The sequence below is a fragment of the Chiroxiphia lanceolata genome, chromosome 6 (assembly GCF_009829145.1).
Source record: "Chiroxiphia lanceolata isolate bChiLan1 chromosome 6, bChiLan1.pri, whole genome shotgun sequence".
Classification (NCBI taxonomy): domain Eukaryota; kingdom Metazoa; phylum Chordata; class Aves; order Passeriformes; family Pipridae; genus Chiroxiphia; species Chiroxiphia lanceolata.
Window position 1 is genome coordinate 48,570,360 of NC_045642.1, and position 19,255 is coordinate 48,589,614.

General features: G+C 39.0%; 1 protein-coding gene across 1 annotated transcript in view; it reads right to left on the reverse strand.

The window, feature by feature from the left end:
• Positions 1 to 18,714, reverse strand: part of PPP4R3A (protein phosphatase 4 regulatory subunit 3A) — a 45,464-nt gene extending 26,750 nt beyond the window's left edge. Inside the window, exons 1-3 of the mRNA XM_032691096.1 lie at positions 17,769 to 18,714; positions 9,367 to 9,422; positions 49 to 147 (exon numbers count right to left, since the gene is read on the reverse strand). Coding sequence (XP_032546987.1) covers positions 49 to 147; positions 9,367 to 9,422; positions 17,769 to 17,910 — 297 coding nt within the window. The 5' untranslated portion in view covers positions 17,911 to 18,714. The remainder of the gene's footprint in view (positions 1 to 48; positions 148 to 9,366; positions 9,423 to 17,768) is intronic.
• Positions 18,715 to 19,255: the final 541 nt, after the last annotated feature.

Below are 19,255 nucleotides of genomic sequence, written 5' to 3' on the forward strand. Positions count from 1 at the left end.
ACATTAGGATGAATTAGGTCGTCTCAATCTTACATTTATCAAACTTACCTGACATATTTTTTCCCATATTTCATCACATCCTGCTTTTTCTTGAAAGCTAAGTGCCAAATCATAATTTTCAGCTTCAGACCACACAATCAAGGTATCCTTTAAAGAGAAGAGAAGTATTTTCAGGCAATGTATTTCAGTGTTTAAAGAATAAAATTTTAAAATAAAAACAGGCCGAGACCTAATTCTGACAGGACAGTATTACAACACAAACGTAATCATCATACTTTTTAAAATGTTTATATGTTCTAAGATTCTTAGGATTAAAAAGATTGCTGCATAAATCAGAACAAAGAAGTTTCAGAAAGATACTGAAGTCTTATTTCTTATTTCACGTGACCACAATACTGTAAATCTCAAAAAGGTTGATCCAGAATACGCACTTCTACCTCAATGCACCCTCTGATAAAATACAATAACAACAGCAACGGGGTTTGTGGCTTTTATGTTTGGGTTTTTTTTAAAAATGTTTCAATTGGATCACATAAAACTGCACTTCCTCTTTAGGATCAAAGTTACAATCTTTTTTTCCCATTTTTATAGGCCCCAGAAGACACTGTGCTAATGCACAGAACAGTTGCTTAAAAGGCAGCCCCAAGAGGGCTACAAGCTTTAAAGAACAGAAACCTGAATAAGCACAGTTAACTCCCTGAGAGTATGCACACCTTTACAGAGCCACACACAGGAGCTTTACTTATTCCAAACCACAATTCTGGAAGGAAGTTTTGCCCTAGATTTCTAGAAATTAATTGAAGCCGTGCTTAGCTATATGTACTACCCAGACACTTCAGCTCTCATCTACAAGAGTTTATCAGAGCCCTCATACTGCATGCAAATCCAATATATGAAAGTGGCAGCTGATGCTGCAAACAGCAATGTCACACACTGATAAGGCATTTGATGAAGTAGCTAAGTCTGCTAAGTAACTCTCAGAATAACTAAATAAAAAATACAAATAAATTAATAAATAAAATTAAAAGCAGAAAATAAAATCGGCATTATTTACACATCCTGAATCAAGTTTTATTTAAAGTCTTTTTGTCTTCCTATAACAGCTAAAATATAGCCACAGTAAATATATATAGCTCCATGAAACTGTGTTATGTCAGCTAAATGCCAAACTCACTAGGACAAGGGACATGAGGATTTTTCTACTTGTATTTCAATGGGAACATAAAATAAAGGATTTTTATTTCATTAAGTATAGCTTTTGCTTACAGTGATTATTCCTAAAGAAATTAATTTTAAATATTTGCAAAAGCACTGTAAGTTGCAAAGCATTTATAAAGTTTAATACAGTTTATTAATTAGATTTAATTTGCTTCAAATACTAAAATGAACATTGAGGATAAAGAGAAATCTTAGACTTAGATTTTGTTATGCACTTACTAGAAAACTCCTTAAACTAAACTATAATCTAAATAGTGCCATCAGCTAGATCCATTAGGATTATCAAGCAATACAATATAATCAATTTGCCATTACCAGAGCAGCTATACTGCTTCAGAGGCACTAATGGCTTTTACCTTGTAAATGGCAAATAGTTTACCTTTTCCTTTTCCAAATGGTTGAGGAAGAGGTGGTACACAGAAGAAAGGGATTTAGGAAGACCACCTCCAAAATACAAAAGGAAGAAAAAAAATCATAATTAACAGCTTATTCTCTACAAGGTCATGGTGCAAATACTCTGGTAATAACAGATTGACAGCACTTGGTACTGCTGGCTGCTACAGAGCAAGAAAAATAACTTTACAAAAATCTAAAAAGTGAAGGTCAAAACCCAAAATTTTTTTGTTTACCATCTGTTAAAAACAGTATGCATCTTACTGCAGTATTCATTGTAGGTATCAGGTTCAAATTCTAATACATTATTCTCTTCAATTAGTATTCATACTGCAGTAATTTTCAAGGCCATTGTCTCATTAGCTCCACACTGTGTAGTGCTTATTTAATTAAAAATCAAAAAACTCAACTAACCCTAACACCACATTTTAAGTAGATCCTAGCAGAACTTGCAACTTTCCCATCGAATTTTACTCCACTTAAGTCAAAGTGGTTAGATTTCTAAGCAAGCCATTTTCCAAAAGAAGATCAAAATACATTTTCTTCTTGATAAAGAAAATGACTAACCAATAGCGAAATGATTACTTTTAAAACCTACTTTTGAAAACTACAGTCACAGATGTACAGCAATTGCTCTTGTTAAACAAGATCACCTACTGCTAAACACGGAAGTTCACACCTCTACACATTCTGATTTTTTAAATTTACTACTTCTTTGGAAAACAAAACAAAAAACCGCTGAAAGAAATTATTTGAGCAACAGAGCAATAATTTAATTTACTAATATCAGAAAAGCATTTTCCAATTGCCAACATTAACAATATTAACTTTTCTGTTGTCTTATCACACAAGTGTTTCATATTATAGATTATTATCAGTTACTCAACAGAAATCTACCAATTGCTACTCTCTGATCTTTGGGAAACAGTATTTGTTTGTACAACCTTTCTTGCCTGAAAGGTTTTTTAAAAAGAGAACATGAAACAGAGTGACAAAAGCATTTCGCTCTGTCACATAATACACAGTTCTGTCAAAGTTTAAATTCACTATTAAATGCAGACAGTTATGAATGTAATTTCATTTTGTTAATCCTACAAAGCTTATAATCATCAAAAAGAAGAGCAGCACAAGACTTAGACGTGCATGAAGAAATGATTAAAGGAAATTCTAAATGTAGAGATAAAAAAATGTATGAATAATAGTATTGCTTCTGCTTGTTTTAAGAATAAAATCTATGTGCTTGATCTAAAATCTCCTCAGTATGATTTGAACCCACTAACTACTCTGGATCTCTCAGCTATGGAATAAGACTATCTGTCGCTTTCAAATATCAAACATTACTTCCTTTAACTCCAGAAAGCAACTGAAATTTCTTAAGAATGGCTTCTCCATTTCAAGAGAAAACAGGAGCGTGGACGAATATGCTTAGTAATAGTAGCTACTGGTTAGAGAGGTAAGGAGATGAGTCTTGCATATTACGCCTTGATGAGCATAAAAATCTTCAATTTTATATGATTCATGCAAGTTCTGGCTCAGTTTGATCAAAAATATGTCCTTTGTTTTTTGCATTACATACCAAATGTTAGCCTCTACACAAGAAACTGGATGGTATGATTAAAACATGTAAAATTTGTTCTTATCTAGCTCATCATTAAACACAATTTGAATGTGAAACTGCAGTATTAAATCACAGTTGTGTGAATTGTCATAAACATGGACAGATGTTTTATCATTGTAGGCTTTTATACTGAGTGCAAGAATTCCAGCATCCTAGCTCCTCACTTTTTTCAAGATGCGCCACAGTTCTTGGCAAGATCTTTTTTAAATAGGATGATAATCAGGAGCTATTTATGTGGAGTTCACAATCTTATCTCAAGCTTGAAAATCATTTGCTGCTTTTCAAGACAGTATTTTGACGGTAGTGCCAGTTGGATGTGTCATCCCCATCTTAGCCCATACAAAATCTGCTGGTCTCCCCAAGAGCATTTATGTAAATTTGTCTTCTTTCATATTAGTGTTCACATTATGACTGCACAGATGAAGTCAGGAATTTTTAAACGTAACCAGAAGTTTTAAGCACGGCCTCTTTTTAGGAAACCTGTGTATTTAATGTTCCCATAGAGGTATTAATCATTTTTATCAATGGAGGGTAACTTTGTACACTCTAATCCTTATAAGGACACAGCCTGAGGCAACAATTCAGAACGCAATTGGAGATTTCTGTGCTGCTTCTCTCACTTCTGGCTGCATCAAGCCCACACGAAGCACATTCTGGTAAGTTAGAGGTTTTCAAGGAAGTACTACTGTGTGCTACAGTTTTATTTGAGACTTCATGCCTAGAGGAGCTAACCTTCAAACATACTACTGCAAGAGTTCAAGCCAGGAGGCAGTGGCAATTGTACTTAAAAGAAATCTACCCTCTGACTTCTCATTTTTTGAAACTATTGCCAAAAGGCTTCTTAACTTTCCTCAAGCGTAAAAAGTTGTTGAATACACACTGTCAGTCTAAAGTTCTCGCCATAACAGTCACTAGAAGTCACATGTTTATTACACATTAAATCAGTTTTATTTAACAATTAGAAGGCTGATTAGCAGGTGTGTTATACAGCATTCACATGGTCTCCAAAGCAAGCCCTGGGATTTCATAGTGAAGAATTTCAGACCAACTAGTACTCAGGATTTCATTCTGCTGTAAAACTAAGATTTCTTTCCTAATGTGATAAAATTAACAGAACTGTTACTGTTTGACCATGAACTCTCACTGCTGTTCATGTCCAGGGAGAACACCGGTCTCCTCTGTAGCTCCAAAACTTTCTTTTGACACACCTATAAGATTTAGGTTACACTCAAGAAGTAGTAACCCCCTACATTAGACAGGTCTTTCATAAATTCCTGCTTTCAGTCTTAAAAAGCAAATGAATTTTTTCCTACTAGCCCTCAAATGATTCAGGTCTATGACGCTTTCCTGGCCCACACTGAAAGTTCAACACAGTAAGGCTGTTTCTCCCCCTCTCGGACTGCCTGACTGCTAGTTTCTTATCTAGGCACTTATACTGTTTACAGTCACAGACACTTTCCTGGACATGCAAAGCCACCTTTCAACATCTTGCTATGTAAATATTTACAATCAAAAGTACAATTTCATAAGCAGGCTTCTGTTTAAGAAATAAACGACTGGCACTACCCAGGTTTTTTAAGGTAAATATATAGTTACTGCGGTAGGTCGTGGCAGAATCTTCAGGCTAAAAAAGTCACTCAAGTAATGTAATATAAAGTTTCAATTCTGCCTTTGATTTTATGCATTTCCTCACCTGGAACCTGGTTATCTAGATGTGCTCTCAATATATCCCTGAAACTGGACTACACTCATATTCAGACTGTGTTCTGCTAGCTTCCATGAAAGCTCAACAGTCACACGTGACTTTTCAGTGATTTCACAGCTGCATTCCCGTGAATCGCGAGGAATAAAATCAATTTATCAGTTCTGTAACAGAACCTTGACTCGATGGCCTAATAACCATACCAAGCAACAGCAGAAAAATCAGATTACACATGAAAACAGACACAAAGGAAAAGAAACATGTTAATTTAAAACAGATGAACTGGCCCAGCCAAAACCCAAGAGCAACCTATCCCCTTGTTTATCCCCTCAGCCCACAAAGCCACATATTTTTCCTTACTAAGCTGGCTATAATAGGCACAAATTTTATTGAAATAGTTTCACTGTTGGCTTGTTTGTCGTGACAACAAAGATAGGAAGTACATCTTCTCTGAGCATTCTGCCAGTGCCTTTCTGGATCTTTTCAAAGTTTGGCTTCTTTATTAATAAGCCTGCTCTCCATCACTTAAGGATGACTACCTTCAATCAAGTTACATAGCTATTACATGGTACTCTCAATGAGTTTTAAGCTTTGTATTCTCATGAGGAACTGAAAAAGAGGTTGCAAAAGCAAGGGGCATGACTCTTCTAGTGCAGAAGCAAGACTCTGTAGCAGGAAGCTGTAAGCAACTCAAGTCTTCCTTGTTTCAGGCATAAAAAGGGATGCAATACATACTTCATCATTCAGTTACAGGATGTCCATGGATGTATCTCAAGTACAGCTGAGGATATAAGTCTTTATTGTTCTATTGTTAAAGCATTGCCAAAGTATATTGAGAAGTGTATACCCGAGTTTTCTCCCTAGATAAATGCTACGTAAATATTTTTTTTCTCCTTTAGGGTTGCGTAGGAGGAGGTGTGTTCTCCTAATATACTACTGCAATTTGTTTTCTGAATAAGGATCACTTGCTTAAGAACAGCATCTGTCACTAGCATTCTGAAACTTCAATGTCTCCACAAAAATACCCCACAATTAAAATACCTTCTACCTTTACTAGGATATTAAGAAAACAATCAAAAACAGAAGAGGAAAACCAAGTATTCCATGTGTGACCCAACAATGCATTGTATAATTAAATTTCACTTACTAAACAAAATTTGTTTTCAAGTTGTGTGCTACTACTTACCCAGTAATTAAATCCAGTATATTCCATGGCAAAGTTATAGGACCATTATCTAACATTTTAAAATAAGAATACCAACACAACATATAGCTATAAACAAGAATACAAGTCAGGCATCCAAGTGGCTGTACTGATGCACATTTTGCTTTTCCTGAAGAAGTTTTTGCCTACAAACAGTACCTTAACATAAGAAATATTAAGTCCTTTTTCTGAGTCACAGGACATTAGTTTCTCAAGTCATTTTCTTTCTAGCTTGTTTTCCTCATATGGGTTCCTTTCTTCTACTTCTAGTATAAGTAATGATGAGTTTACCAAGAAGTACATGGTTCAGAGCATCCAGAAACTTCCACTAGTAGCAACTCTATGTTGCAGAATCAGATATATAGACATATCTTTCTTTTTGAACACACAGCAGAAAATGACTCTTCATTGTGACAAAGACTAATTTATTTGACTAGTGAAAGGGTAGTTAAAAGACTGTCTATGTGTTCCATGCTTTAAGGAATTATTTCAAACCTCCAGATGGCAGATAAGTCTGGGAAGACTGGAAACTAGACCATGCAAGCTGAAGTATGTCTCAGGTTGATGTATGATAAATGAGTCCCTGAGCAGGACTCAAGATCTCCCAAAGTACTCTCTGTCTCCTAAAGGAAAGGCAGACAGTTGTTTTTACCACCATAAAGGGGCAATCATTGCTTTCAATCCTAAACACCAAGAAATATAAACCAGACAAAATTACACTAGAAGCTAAGGTTAAGAAGGTATAGCTTTTGTTGGTTTTGGGGGTTTTCTGTTTGGTTTGCTGTTTTGTTTTTTTGGTTAGGGTTTTTTGTTTGTTTTTAATTTCCATGGATGTTTTACACATCAAGAACAGAGGCAGCAAGGCAAACTTGTCCTCAGGTCTTCACACTATTATTTTGATAAATAATTATCTAAGCTGTGCAGTTACTAAAATGCACATGTGTATACCATGAGATTGTGTAATTTGCGATATCAACAATTAATGAGACCATCTGTTTCACACTGGCACTAATAGTGCAGCATAGGTAGAAGGTTCTGTCACCAGTGGAAGAACTTCACTGTTTATCACAAAGGTATCTATAAGGCTTTTGTAGAAGGATCCAAAGCAACCGGCACAGCAAGTTTCTGCAAGTTACCACACATTGTCTCTCCTTCCTTGCAATCACACATTTCAGTTGGTCCAATAAAAGACTGTTTGGGTTGACATGAAGCTTGTAAAAAGAAACAAAGTCAGAACTCATCCACTAATTCCATTAGATATCTGAAGTGCCCACAAGCCACGTGCTGAGTATGTTACAGTAAAAACAGACATACTGCTAAGTACCCCCTAAAATGGAATGGAGGTTCACCCTCACAACAAAATTCTATGATAAAAGCCTAGTAAGACCATAACACCAGACAGTTATTTTGAAGTTTTAAGTCTTACATTCTTGAAATTTTGTAAGCACAACTAACAATTGCAGGCAAACTCAAAAGCAAGTCTTCTGTCTCAGGCTGCAACCTCACCAGTACATGAGGCGACATAAGTGGCCTCCTGCAGTTAGAAAGAAAGATCTCATGCACTCTTCAATCTCAGTTCCACAAATGGATCTGTGTAAGGTGGCTTGAAACTTCTGCCAACAGAGAGTTACCAGTTTTTGAAGAGGGATTTGGAGTACCAAATTGATTTTCATGTGGTTTCCTGAGTTTAGGTAGTTCAGAGTTCTAGAAGCTACTCCTCCTTTCAGCTGCTAAGGTTTAAACTCTGAACTTGCATTTTGCTCAGGGAATGGATAATAGACCTCACATGAAAAATAACAGGCTACAAAGCAGATTTAATATACACACTAAGAAACATTTGGCATTTCTAAGGCTCAGAGTGGAGTCCTACATTCAATCTATATTAGATATTGCTTTGCTTAAATAATATGAACAATCCACCTGCAATTATAAATTTCTGTCTATGCAGCATTTGAAAACTTTAAGAACAGCACTCTTTCTTCTCCAGCACAGAAAATGTAGGGCTGTTCTAACGGGACAGATTCGTATTTAATATTTTTATTTCTCTAACCATGTTTTCACACAACAGCCAGTATTGATTTGTGCAGTGCTAGACTACAACACATCTGACCCAGAGTAGCAAATGCTGTTACAATGACAGGTAGGTACGTGTGGTGGTTTGCACCAATCTCACAATTTTCTGTCGACTTGAAGTAAGTTTTGTGTCTGATCTGGCATAAAGCCTATTGATACAAAGCTCACCCCTCAATGCTCTTTGAACAGATTTAAGCCAGCAAAGCAAGTTTACACTAGATCAGCACTTTATGCCATAAAGGTGTGAAATATTCAGTGTCACTTAAGGAGTCCTAAAGCTCAAGTTACTGTATCATAGAACCATGACCTCAAGCTAGTCAGGATTATAGCTAAATCTTACGTCTGTTTAGCATTTTTGCTGGAATTGACTCTTCAAATCCACATTGGCCTTATCAGTTGTTCAGTACAGTTTGTTTATATGGCACATGATGAATTATATCAAGAGACAGATACAGGTTAAGTTTTTCAAGGAAGGATATTTTTAGCCCATATTGATTGTCCCCATTCAGTTCAACACACAATCCCACGAACAGCTGCAGCCACACAACCATCGGGACTGCCAGTGAGCAAAACAACAGCATGTTTATGCCTGCAATAAACTGTTAAAGCAGAGTGTTTTAATACATTAACTGTACTTGACAAGATTTTAGCAAGTCTGAGCTGATCAGCTTTTTATTTCTACAGAATGCTTTGAAGCAGTATTAACCCATATTCACATTCCAAGAAAACACACGTTAACATGTAAATAGCTTTAAAGCCTTCTAGTCTTCTCGTGAATAAAACTACATTGAAAGTTGTAGCATCTGAAGCATAAAGAAGAAAAACAGCCAGATGATATTAAGTTTCAGATACTGTAAACCTCAGGAACTTCAGCTACTTCGTGATTTTCACAATTATGTTTTACCTGTCTCTGCCAGAGCAATTTCTGATGCAAAACAGAGTGCAAATTATCCATAAACTTCACAAAAAATGCAGAGAAATAACAAATGAATCATGAAATGCACAAAAATGGTGCAAACTACTTTGCCTCCTATTTTTGGTACAAGAACATAAAATACGATTTGCAATAGAGGAAAAAAAATTACTGTATTGCAAGACTGTTGATTGTATTGCTAAAGAACCTGCCTTTAAGCAAGAGGAAAAGAAAAGTATGTTTACCTGTTGCTTCTGGTATGCAGTGTTCGGATTAATTTTGGACTCCAAAAGAAGAGAGCCTAGAAAATAAAAAGTTCCACTTATTTACATGTGTACACTTACATTTACTAAAATTTTAATCTCCACATGAACTTTCTGATCATTCTTTCCCTGAGCAGGTTATTAACACCTTTCCTCCCAACAATAAGCCTGTTAACCCCTGTTCTTGAGCTTTATATTTCATCCATCCCTCAAAGATATTGTTCACATAGTTCAGAACAATTAAGAGTGCTCTGAGGACTGAATTTTAAACCTCGTTCTTATTCTGAGTAATGACTTCCACGAAAAAATTTTTAGAGATTACAAAGTCTGCAAAAACTCAGTACACCAAAAACATCACAACTGCTTTCCACAGAATACCCGTGGTTGTTCCATGTGAAATTTGTAATCATCTGGTATTTGTTTGTAAAGGTTAGCTAAAACTCTCTTTCTACCCGGGAAACTTACCTAGAAAATAATGCTTGGAGTGGCAATCACTGTGACTGCCAACACTAAAAAACTTCACACATGATAAACTTAGGAACAATGGTTTCACAGCAGCTTATACTTATTTAAGACATAGAAGAGCAATTCCATTCTCACATCTGTCTTTTTTCCCTTCTTTTTACATAAGCGTTGACATCAACATGTCAATTTAGATGATGTGAAGGGGTGATCTCAGTGAAAACAACCCTTAAAACGCCTTTTTTCTTGGTCCAAACACTTCTCCCATCCACCTTGCTGCTCAGCTGCACTAACCCTTTACATGACTTAAATTTACGTATCTGCAGAGCTGCACTAAGCATACATGAAGAAATATTGATAAGTTAACTTGCACAGTCAGTCTTATAATTAAAACATAAGGCTGCAAGTACCCCTTTTAAGCGGCACTTCTCCATTCACTTACCTATTTAAATTTATTCCTTAAGAAGAGTCCAAACTTGAAGTATCAACTTCTCAGTTTCATGGTTATAGTTCTAAGGTAATCATAATACTAGAATATTTGCCACATATTCTCACAAAAGCTACAGTAAAGAAAAACTAAAATGCTTCTACCACCTCAAATGAAAACCTGAGAACTTGAAGACGAACAAACCATTTGGATTTGAAACACATACTTGGAAATTAAACCCGTACTTTCAAATGCCACAACAGAATCAACAAAGGCTGGCCAGTTTTCACTATCGGAGGAGTATATGAAATATAAAATCCACAGCAAGAAATATCCCAAACCAAAGTCTGCAAAAGAGGTATCACCATCCTTAATCCAACAGGTTACTGTTACAAAAAAACCCTCCACACTCCCTTGCTGAAGAATTGCTACTGACTAATAGAAGATCACAGAATCATACAATGATTTGGATTGGAAGGGACCTTTAAAGGCCACCTAGTCCAATCCCCATTGCAATAAGCAGGGATATCTTCAAGTAGATCATGTTGCCCTGACCTTGAATGATTCCAGGGATGAGGCATCTACCACCTCTCTGGGCAACCTGTGCCAGTATTTCACTGCTCACAGCAAAGAATTTCTTTCTTTCATATAGTCTAAATCTACTCTCTTTTAGTTTAAAACCACTACCTCTTGTCCTGTGTCTACAGGTCCTATTACAAAGTCTGTCCACATCTTTTTTAAAGCCTCCTTTAAACACTGAAGGGCTGTAATAAGATTTCCCCTGAACCTTCTCCAAGCTGAAAGACCCAAGCTCTCTCAGTCTTGCCTCATAGGAGAGGTGTGCCACCCTTCTGACCATTTCTGTGGCCCTCCTCTGGACCCAGTCTTTCCTGTGCTGCAGACTCCACAGCTGAACACAGCACTCCAGGTGGGGTCTCAGCAGAGGGAAGTAGAGGGGCAGAACCCCCTCCCCTGACCTGCTCCCCTGATGCAGCCCAGGACACGACTGGCTGTGAGCGACACGGGCAGCTCACGGACAGCCTCCCACTCACCAGCACCCCCCCAAGTCCTTCTTGCCAGGGCTGCTCTTGATCTGTTCATCTCCCATCTGGACTGATACCATGGGTTGCCCTGACCATGGGTTGCACCTCATGAGGTTCACACAGGCCCACGTCCCGAGCTTGTCCAGATCCCTCTAGATGGCATCCTGTCCCTCCAGCATGTCAACTGCACCATTTCAGCTTGGTGTCACCTGCAAAACTGCTCAGGGTGCACTTGAGCCCTCTGTCTACTGCACTGATGAAGATGTTCAGCTGGGGGAAGTGAGGGAAGAGACTGAAGAACCAGATCACAGAACTTCACTTGCTGTAAGAGTGGTGTATCATTAAAGAATTACATAAATATCAGAATATTTTGTTGTCTGTAAGAAAGGTTATTACTTCATGAATTTAAAAGCTTTACCAAAATATTATTACATTCATTAGCTTCCCATGCATGTGATAATCAAGTAAAATTAATTTTTGTTATAATTAACTTACCAGTGAAGGCTGTTTGTTCCTCATTTCTAAGTCTTTTGTTCTACAAGAAGCAGCCTTCACTAACAAAGTTGGTTTGAGAAGCTATCAGCTTGTCTCAACTACAAACTCAGATACTATACAACAACAAAACTTAAATAAATACCCTTCAAGGGAAAACAAAGACAACAGAAAAGCTCTCACCTCAAATCCAAATATACTACCCTTTCTTTTTTTGAGAGTTTTTCCAGTTTTCTAACCTGCATCTAACCTTACTTACCTGTAAGTAAGCAGTTTACTTACTTAAGTGTAACAGCAAAACTAAACAAAAAAGTAATCACAAACCATAGAGCGGGACAGAGAAGGAAAACATTTAAGATGAGCTTTACTGATGAAATCCAATAAACTGCTCATACTTTGGTCATAGTCTCAAGCTTTGAATTTTGGGTTTGCCTAATGAACCAGCAAAACCTTTTTCCATTATGATCATCAGCTACAGACAGTATTTCACTTCAGTCTTGCTTTCAAAGTCCAGCCTCTACTCCATGAAGTTTCAGAATATTATTTTGTGCTATTAACTTGGCTAACTACCTTCTACAAAGTCCTTCCTGTCTAGAAAGATTTAATATCAGCAAGTATGAATTAGAATCTTCAAAGAATCAAAAGTAATTGATAATTTCAACATTGTATTTTAACTGCTGAACACAGACCTACAGACACAGAAATCCCAAAATTAGCAGAGTATCATACGTAACTTGAATGCCATGTTTGACAAAATACTATTTAAAAAAAATTTGAACACAACTGAATGCAGACATTTAATCTTCTGAACCAGAAGCAGACACTAGAGAATAACTTCTTTACTAGACTTGTCACCAAAGAGCATTTCTTCTTCTCTACTGAACCTGACACTTGTGGGAAAGCCAAATCAAGCCTTATAAGGCTTGATTTGCTTCTCATTACCACATGATTCAACATTATTCCTCACCATTCCAGACAACAGAAAAATACTAATCTGAAGATAGACACATACTGAAAGATAAACTGTGCTCTGTAACTAATAACTGCTCTAAATCCATCCTTCTGAAGAATACAATGCTCCATTTGTGCAATATGTTCCACAAAAAGGGTTCAACAACTCCAAATCAGTGACTACTCCACTAGTTGTTTCAGTGAGTGTATTTTCATACACTAAGTTTTACAGGATCAGGCCCCTTCCTGGTATGAGGCAGCCTTAGGTCTCTGTTACTTGCATCTGGAAACCAGGCAGCAGTAACAGATGTCTGAAACAGAGATATATTCTTTAGCAAAAAGGTTATAGAAATCTAACATACCACAAATAAACTTCTTTTCCATTCAAAGTCATTATCAGTATTGATTTCTAAATGCAGTCTCAGATGCTTCTGTCACAAGCAATTACTTTCTATGTACACATTTTTCTCTGTATTTTGTAGGCACTATCATAGAAACTGTTAAGACTATTCAGTCTACTTTCTAAAAATACACCAACAAAATTCATCTTTGTTGACCCAATGACTCTATTCAAAGTCAGGTAAGACCTGAAAACCCACCCTAAAGCAAGTTATGTTTTTAATAAACACTCCAAAATTATGTAGATCTCGTTATTCTTCTAAATTATAGCCCTGAATGAATTTATAAACGTAACTGCAAGATATTGGCGCCAGAAGGTAACATCTGAAACCACCCATAAATAAAAAAACCGATTTGCAGAATTCTGTTATCTGCCACTGTAATGTAATACAGCACAGTTGGGAGGTTTGTTAGTATAAAAACACCATTCTGTGCTGTGGAAGGAATGTGTGTATAGGGAACGACTTGCTCAAGAGATTATAGATATTCCATCTATTTTCAACTATATTTAGAAAACACCAAATATCCCAATCCCATAGTCTTAAACTGAAAATCTGCAGCCTTGTTTACATATGTGCGTATGGAGGAGACCAGTTGATCTGGAACACTGCTCCTGTCCCATCAAACTGTTATGTGGATTCTTCCTCAAAAAAAAAAATAAAAAAAATAGTGCTGCTCATTACCCCTCACTGGTATAAACATGTTTACAGCTAAATGAAAATTTCAATGCAAGAGCTGTTTTTTGCAAGATGCACACAGAAGTTTAAGTTCTGCAATCAGTTCTGCTGCAACTTAATCACAGAAACTAACCCGCAGAAACTCAGAAAACAGCTCAAATGGAGGTCCAAGAACATGCTCTCCATTACAAGAAACTACTCCTCAGTCTAACACATTTCTGAATGGTCAAACTAAATATTAAGGGCATAACCAGGAGAAAAAAAAAAAACCACCAGAATAATACATCCTCCTCCCTGTTTTTTTCATTTTGATCTAAGATAAGTATTGTGTTGCTTTCCTAAAAATAAGTAAATGAAATTAATTCACTGAGCTTGAGCAAGGTAAAATACACTTAAGACAAATTTTGTCTAAGCTTCTGCTAGTAGTACAGAGTTACTGATGCCTACACTAAAGAAGCAGCCAGGATGGGTGTCTGCCCTGTGGCAGAAGTGATTAACATACAGACTTCAGAAGCAGCAAACTACAACTTCTGAATGAAAAAGGTGAAATAGTTCCTAAGACAGCTGGCAAACACGGCCTCCAGTGGAGGGGTTCACTTTGGCTCGTCAGAAAGTTTAGGTACAGGACAAGTAAGTTTTAATTAAAGGTTTAAGCCTTCAAATTAACCCAAAGTAGTTCAATAGAAAAGTTTATTTAGAGATCACTTCAGTCATTTGGGCTCAGCACAAAAAAAGGCAATCTAAGACCATGCAGTAAAAACCAAGAAGCAGATAGACATTTTAAGAATGAGGTAGGCCATAGTAGCCTAAAATACCATGTGAGAAATGGGTAAGAAATCAAAGGCTTTTGACACTGAGAAACTCATATGGAAGGAGACAATTTGTAAGAAAAGATTTCACAATTGCTCTACTGCAATTCAAGTAGAATACACTGCAACTAGGAATCACACTGAGAAACTTTTCAGGGTTTTAAATAAAAAGTTAGCAGTTAATAAAGTGGAAAAAAGTTACATTTTCCTACTTCAAAGCATAATATAACCAATCTGGCAGCAGTTTATGGTATTTCTGTTCTAAAATTGATTACTCCAAATTGCCAGCAACGCCTCTTACAGTTTAGTGCCTGGAAACATTAGACATCTCAGAGAGTAACACAAATCACTCATCTACTTTAATTCTTTTAAGATGGTGTTAAAAAACACCACCAACACAAGTTAAAAAACCACTTCTATATACTAAAAAACCCTTTTATTCAGTTCTTATTCCTTCAACTCCAGAGGACAGCTTACCTTAGACCAGGCATACAGATTGTATTTCCCTTATCCGAACACCCTGACCACGCCATAAAATCTCAACCACTTGTAAAGCAGCCTATTACACCAAGTCATGGCTGCAAAATCCAAAGATTGAACTATGAGCTAGCTCACTCAGTCAGCCAAACAAATCTCGGCTAATTCTGTTGTTGCTCTGTGCACAGCCAAACTGGCCCTTCAACAGGAGCAGGAATTTCCCATACACAGCAGAAACTACTGCTCACATCCCCACGACCTCCCCTACTCAAGAAAGGGAGCCTTCACCTTCATGCTGATCCCGAGGTATTCTGTCAGCTTCCTGGAGTAAGTCAGTAAGAACATGCCAGTGTGCACAGGATGAAGCTCAGCTCAAAGGCTAGGAAAAGCTGGTTTAGAAATGCAGGAAGGAAGAAGTTTCATTGTGGAAGGAGGAGGAGCTGACAAAGAAAGACAATACAAGAACGCAATGGAAACATGGAGGCAAATGGTGTATAGGCCAGGTTCCTACTACTGGTGTGTCTTTGATAACTGGGAAAAAGAGAAAAATAACAGTCAACTACTTTGTTTAGTTAAAAACATGGAAGGGAACACATAAATGGCACAGTTTCTAAAACATAAGTCTGGAGTTACCTTTTTCAAAATCACTTGCTCATGTAAAAATGACTGTCTTCAAAATTAGCCCACAAACAGACACTGGGAGTAAATAAAATATAAATCAAATTTTATGAGGTGTTTACACAAGCAAGTTAGAAAAACCTAGCCTATTAATAGAGTGCACATTTACCCAGGACTGATACTACCTACTATATTAAGAACTATATTATTCAATACTTTGAAATACATGTGGTTTTAGAGAGGTCTAATGTGTGTATCCTACCAAACACACATCTGTGTATTAGGTGCAATTAGCAAGTCTGAGACAGTCCTGGCTTTGATTAGAGTACCTCAGCTATACAAACACAAAGCAATGACTTCATTTTTGGGTTTACACCAATTTGTATCTTCCTTCTTACAGATGTTCATTTACAACAAATAAGCTGGTAACAATGGTTCAATTCAAGATCTAATCAGTCTTAAGCATATATATTCCACTAAAAGTTAATAAAGGGATTTTAGTTTGAATGGGCTATTTCTTCACAAGCAGGTTATGAACTGCAGTTCTTTTGCTTTCTTTTCTAAAAAAAAATGAAAAAAAAATCAAGATATTGTTAATGTATAGGAGACATGACAGTTTTTAAACATGACCCCATCAGCCATGTAGGCAGCCAGGACAGTATCTACAACAAAATATGGTGTAAAAATTAGCTTAAAAACTTAGTGATAAACTTTATAATTCCTTCCCTCATGTTGAAAGTAAACTAAGTCTATTTCTGTTTTGGATGTTTTCTCTTATACTATGAAGCTGCTCAAACTTTAAACGCATGAGTTCCTCACTGTAAAATAAATAAAATCAAGTATCAGTTTAACTTTTTAAAGTATTATCAAAAAACTACAAGACCCTGAGATTCGTGCTTATCAGAAGCTCAATTATCAAAATCCTGCTCAGATGACTCATTCCTCCATATCAGTTTATGATCCCTCCTGTAGAGATTATTGTTCAGTTTGTCACAACTTTCTGAAATAGTAAAAATTATTCTCAAGTTGCTTTTCATCCTAGTTCCTACAATGAAAAAGCCTAAAAAATAAAATTACAAGGTCTGTTGACAGTCACAATCTACAACTAGATCTACAAGTCACTAAATACAGTAGCTACGCAGCCGAAAAAGTAGTAAGTCGTGCACTGACAAACTTTAATAGCAAAATGGTACAAGCTTGATATTGCAAAGTGTACATTTTAAAATCTACTCTGATCATAGCAGTCATGAACTCAACCAATAATGAAGACTAATCCAAATATGTAGCTACAGGACTAGATACTACTAATCAACTTACACTATCGACGTATGTTGCCAGAAAATGTGAAGGAAGTTGATAATGCATCATTTTAAATTTATTTACAGGAAGACCTAAAACTGCTGAAGGACTGAGAGCTCCCATTCCATTAAGAGAAAAGAAGAAAAAAAGGCATCTCTGAAAATGCTGTTCTGTCCACTGTATTGTCTTTATTACCGTAACAACTGTACTTTGGTAACTGCTGATAGACTGTCTTACATAATTCTAAAACCTACCAAAGAAAAAGGCGGGGGATAAGAAGGGTGTTAATCATCCAAGGACCGTTCAAAAACATGTAATACAAACCGAGACCTCAGTTTGTAACAACTTTCACGAGGGGATCGTTTCCAGAAACATCCACGAAAGAATATATCACAATGATCAGTTTTGAAAACGGAATACATTGGGCATCTAATAATAGATCACTAGATAGCCAAACCCATACAAGATTTACAACAAGACCTGAAAGCATTTTGCAAGCAACACTGTGTATTCAGTATGAACTAAGTGTCTACCATGCTCGCACTTGATGGCACCCTTCTGTTTTTTTCACTTGGCCTAACACAAATGAACGCTGGTTAGTGCCTACTTGCTTTTAGAAATAACATTTGAATTACCCAGCAAAACATTAAGGCAACAGACCCAAAGCTACACCCAGTTCCTTTTCTGGGTAGGACGAGGAAAGATTGTACCTTCAGCCATACACACTTACCATCACTCTCTGCCCTGACTAGCAGGGACATGCCCTTGAGCCTCTCCACGTAGCAAGAGGACACATGCCCTGTGCCTCGATCATCCCACTGGCGGTCCTCATTTAGCGTGTAAACCTTCACCCTCCGCCGGGTGTCCGTCATCCTGCCGCCTGCCACACCGCAGCCACCACTCTGGCTCACAGTCGCTGGAGCAGCGGAAGGCTGGTCGGGGGCCAGGACCCCTCTGCGGAGGGGAGCGGGAAAGAAGGGAGCAGCCCCACACGGGCACGCCAAGCAAGCTCTTCTTACTTCTCTTCAGTGCCCCAACAGGATCCTCATTATCGAGGATAACAGAGGACTGGGGTGCGCAAGGGAAGAGGGGGAACAAGGGGTGAAGATGTGAAAGGGGAGCTGCTCCTCCAGGCACAGTCAGGCGCTGCACAAAAGGCGAGTAAGCCTACGCAGGGCAGAGCCGCAGAGAGAAGGGAGGCTCTTTGCAGGGCGAAGGGCAGGCAGGAGAGGCGGTGAAGACGAGATCCCGGAGGAGAAGTGGATCCACGGGAGTGGAAGCAGCGGCGGACAGCGGCCGGTGGGCAGTGACAGGGGCAAGCGGCCCTGGAGTCCGGGACCCTGCCGAGGAAAGCAGACGGGGGCCTGGCGAGGCCAGAGGGAAGCAGAGGAGGGGAGGCAGGCGGGAGAGGGGCCGCTCGCCCCGGCCCGGAGCCTGGCTCTATTGTGCAGCAGCTGCCCAGGCCCGAAGCCCCTCGCTCGCCGTCCGTCAGCGCGGGGCTCCGCGGAGCCGCCCTCCTTCCCGCCGGCGCTGTCCGCGGCCTGCGGACGTTGCCCGGCCCGCGGCGGGGTAAACGACCGTCCGGGCTCAGCGCCCCGTCTCCCCCATGGGCTCCGGTCGCAGGCGGCTGTTTCACTCCCAGCTCGACTCCGCCGCCATGTTCTTCTTCCTCCTCCTCCTCCTCCTCCTCCCGGTGCTGCGGCGGCTCAGTCCCGACTCCCCAGCGCGCCCTGCGACGTGGCCGCGCTTCCAGACGCTCGGCGGCCCGGCCGGCTGGCCGGCAGACGGACGCTGTGCCCTGCGGAGGGAGGGGACGAGCGACAGCGACTGGTGCGACCCGTCCAGCCCGGCTCCCTCCGGCCCCGGCTCCGCCTCAGTCACTGCCCGGCCGCCATCTTGGTTTCACCTCTCACTGGAGGCGCGGGGTCTCCCAGCCAGCGGCGGCACGGGCCGCCCGCCGGCAGTTAAAGGGCCAGCGGCCGCGCGCGGCTCTGCGCGGGCGGGACGCGTGTGGGGCACCGGCCGCGCCGTTTCCGCGGGCCCGGGCAGAGGCACCGCCTGAGCCCGGCTTTTCCTTTTTTTTTTTTTTTTGCTTAATTTTTATTCTGAGTGAATCCCAAGGTTAAACAGATTTTGGTTGGGCGTGTGTTGGATCTTCACAGTCGGAGATGGGATCAAACAATTGCAATAATAGACAGAAGCTGTCGAGGCTCTGCT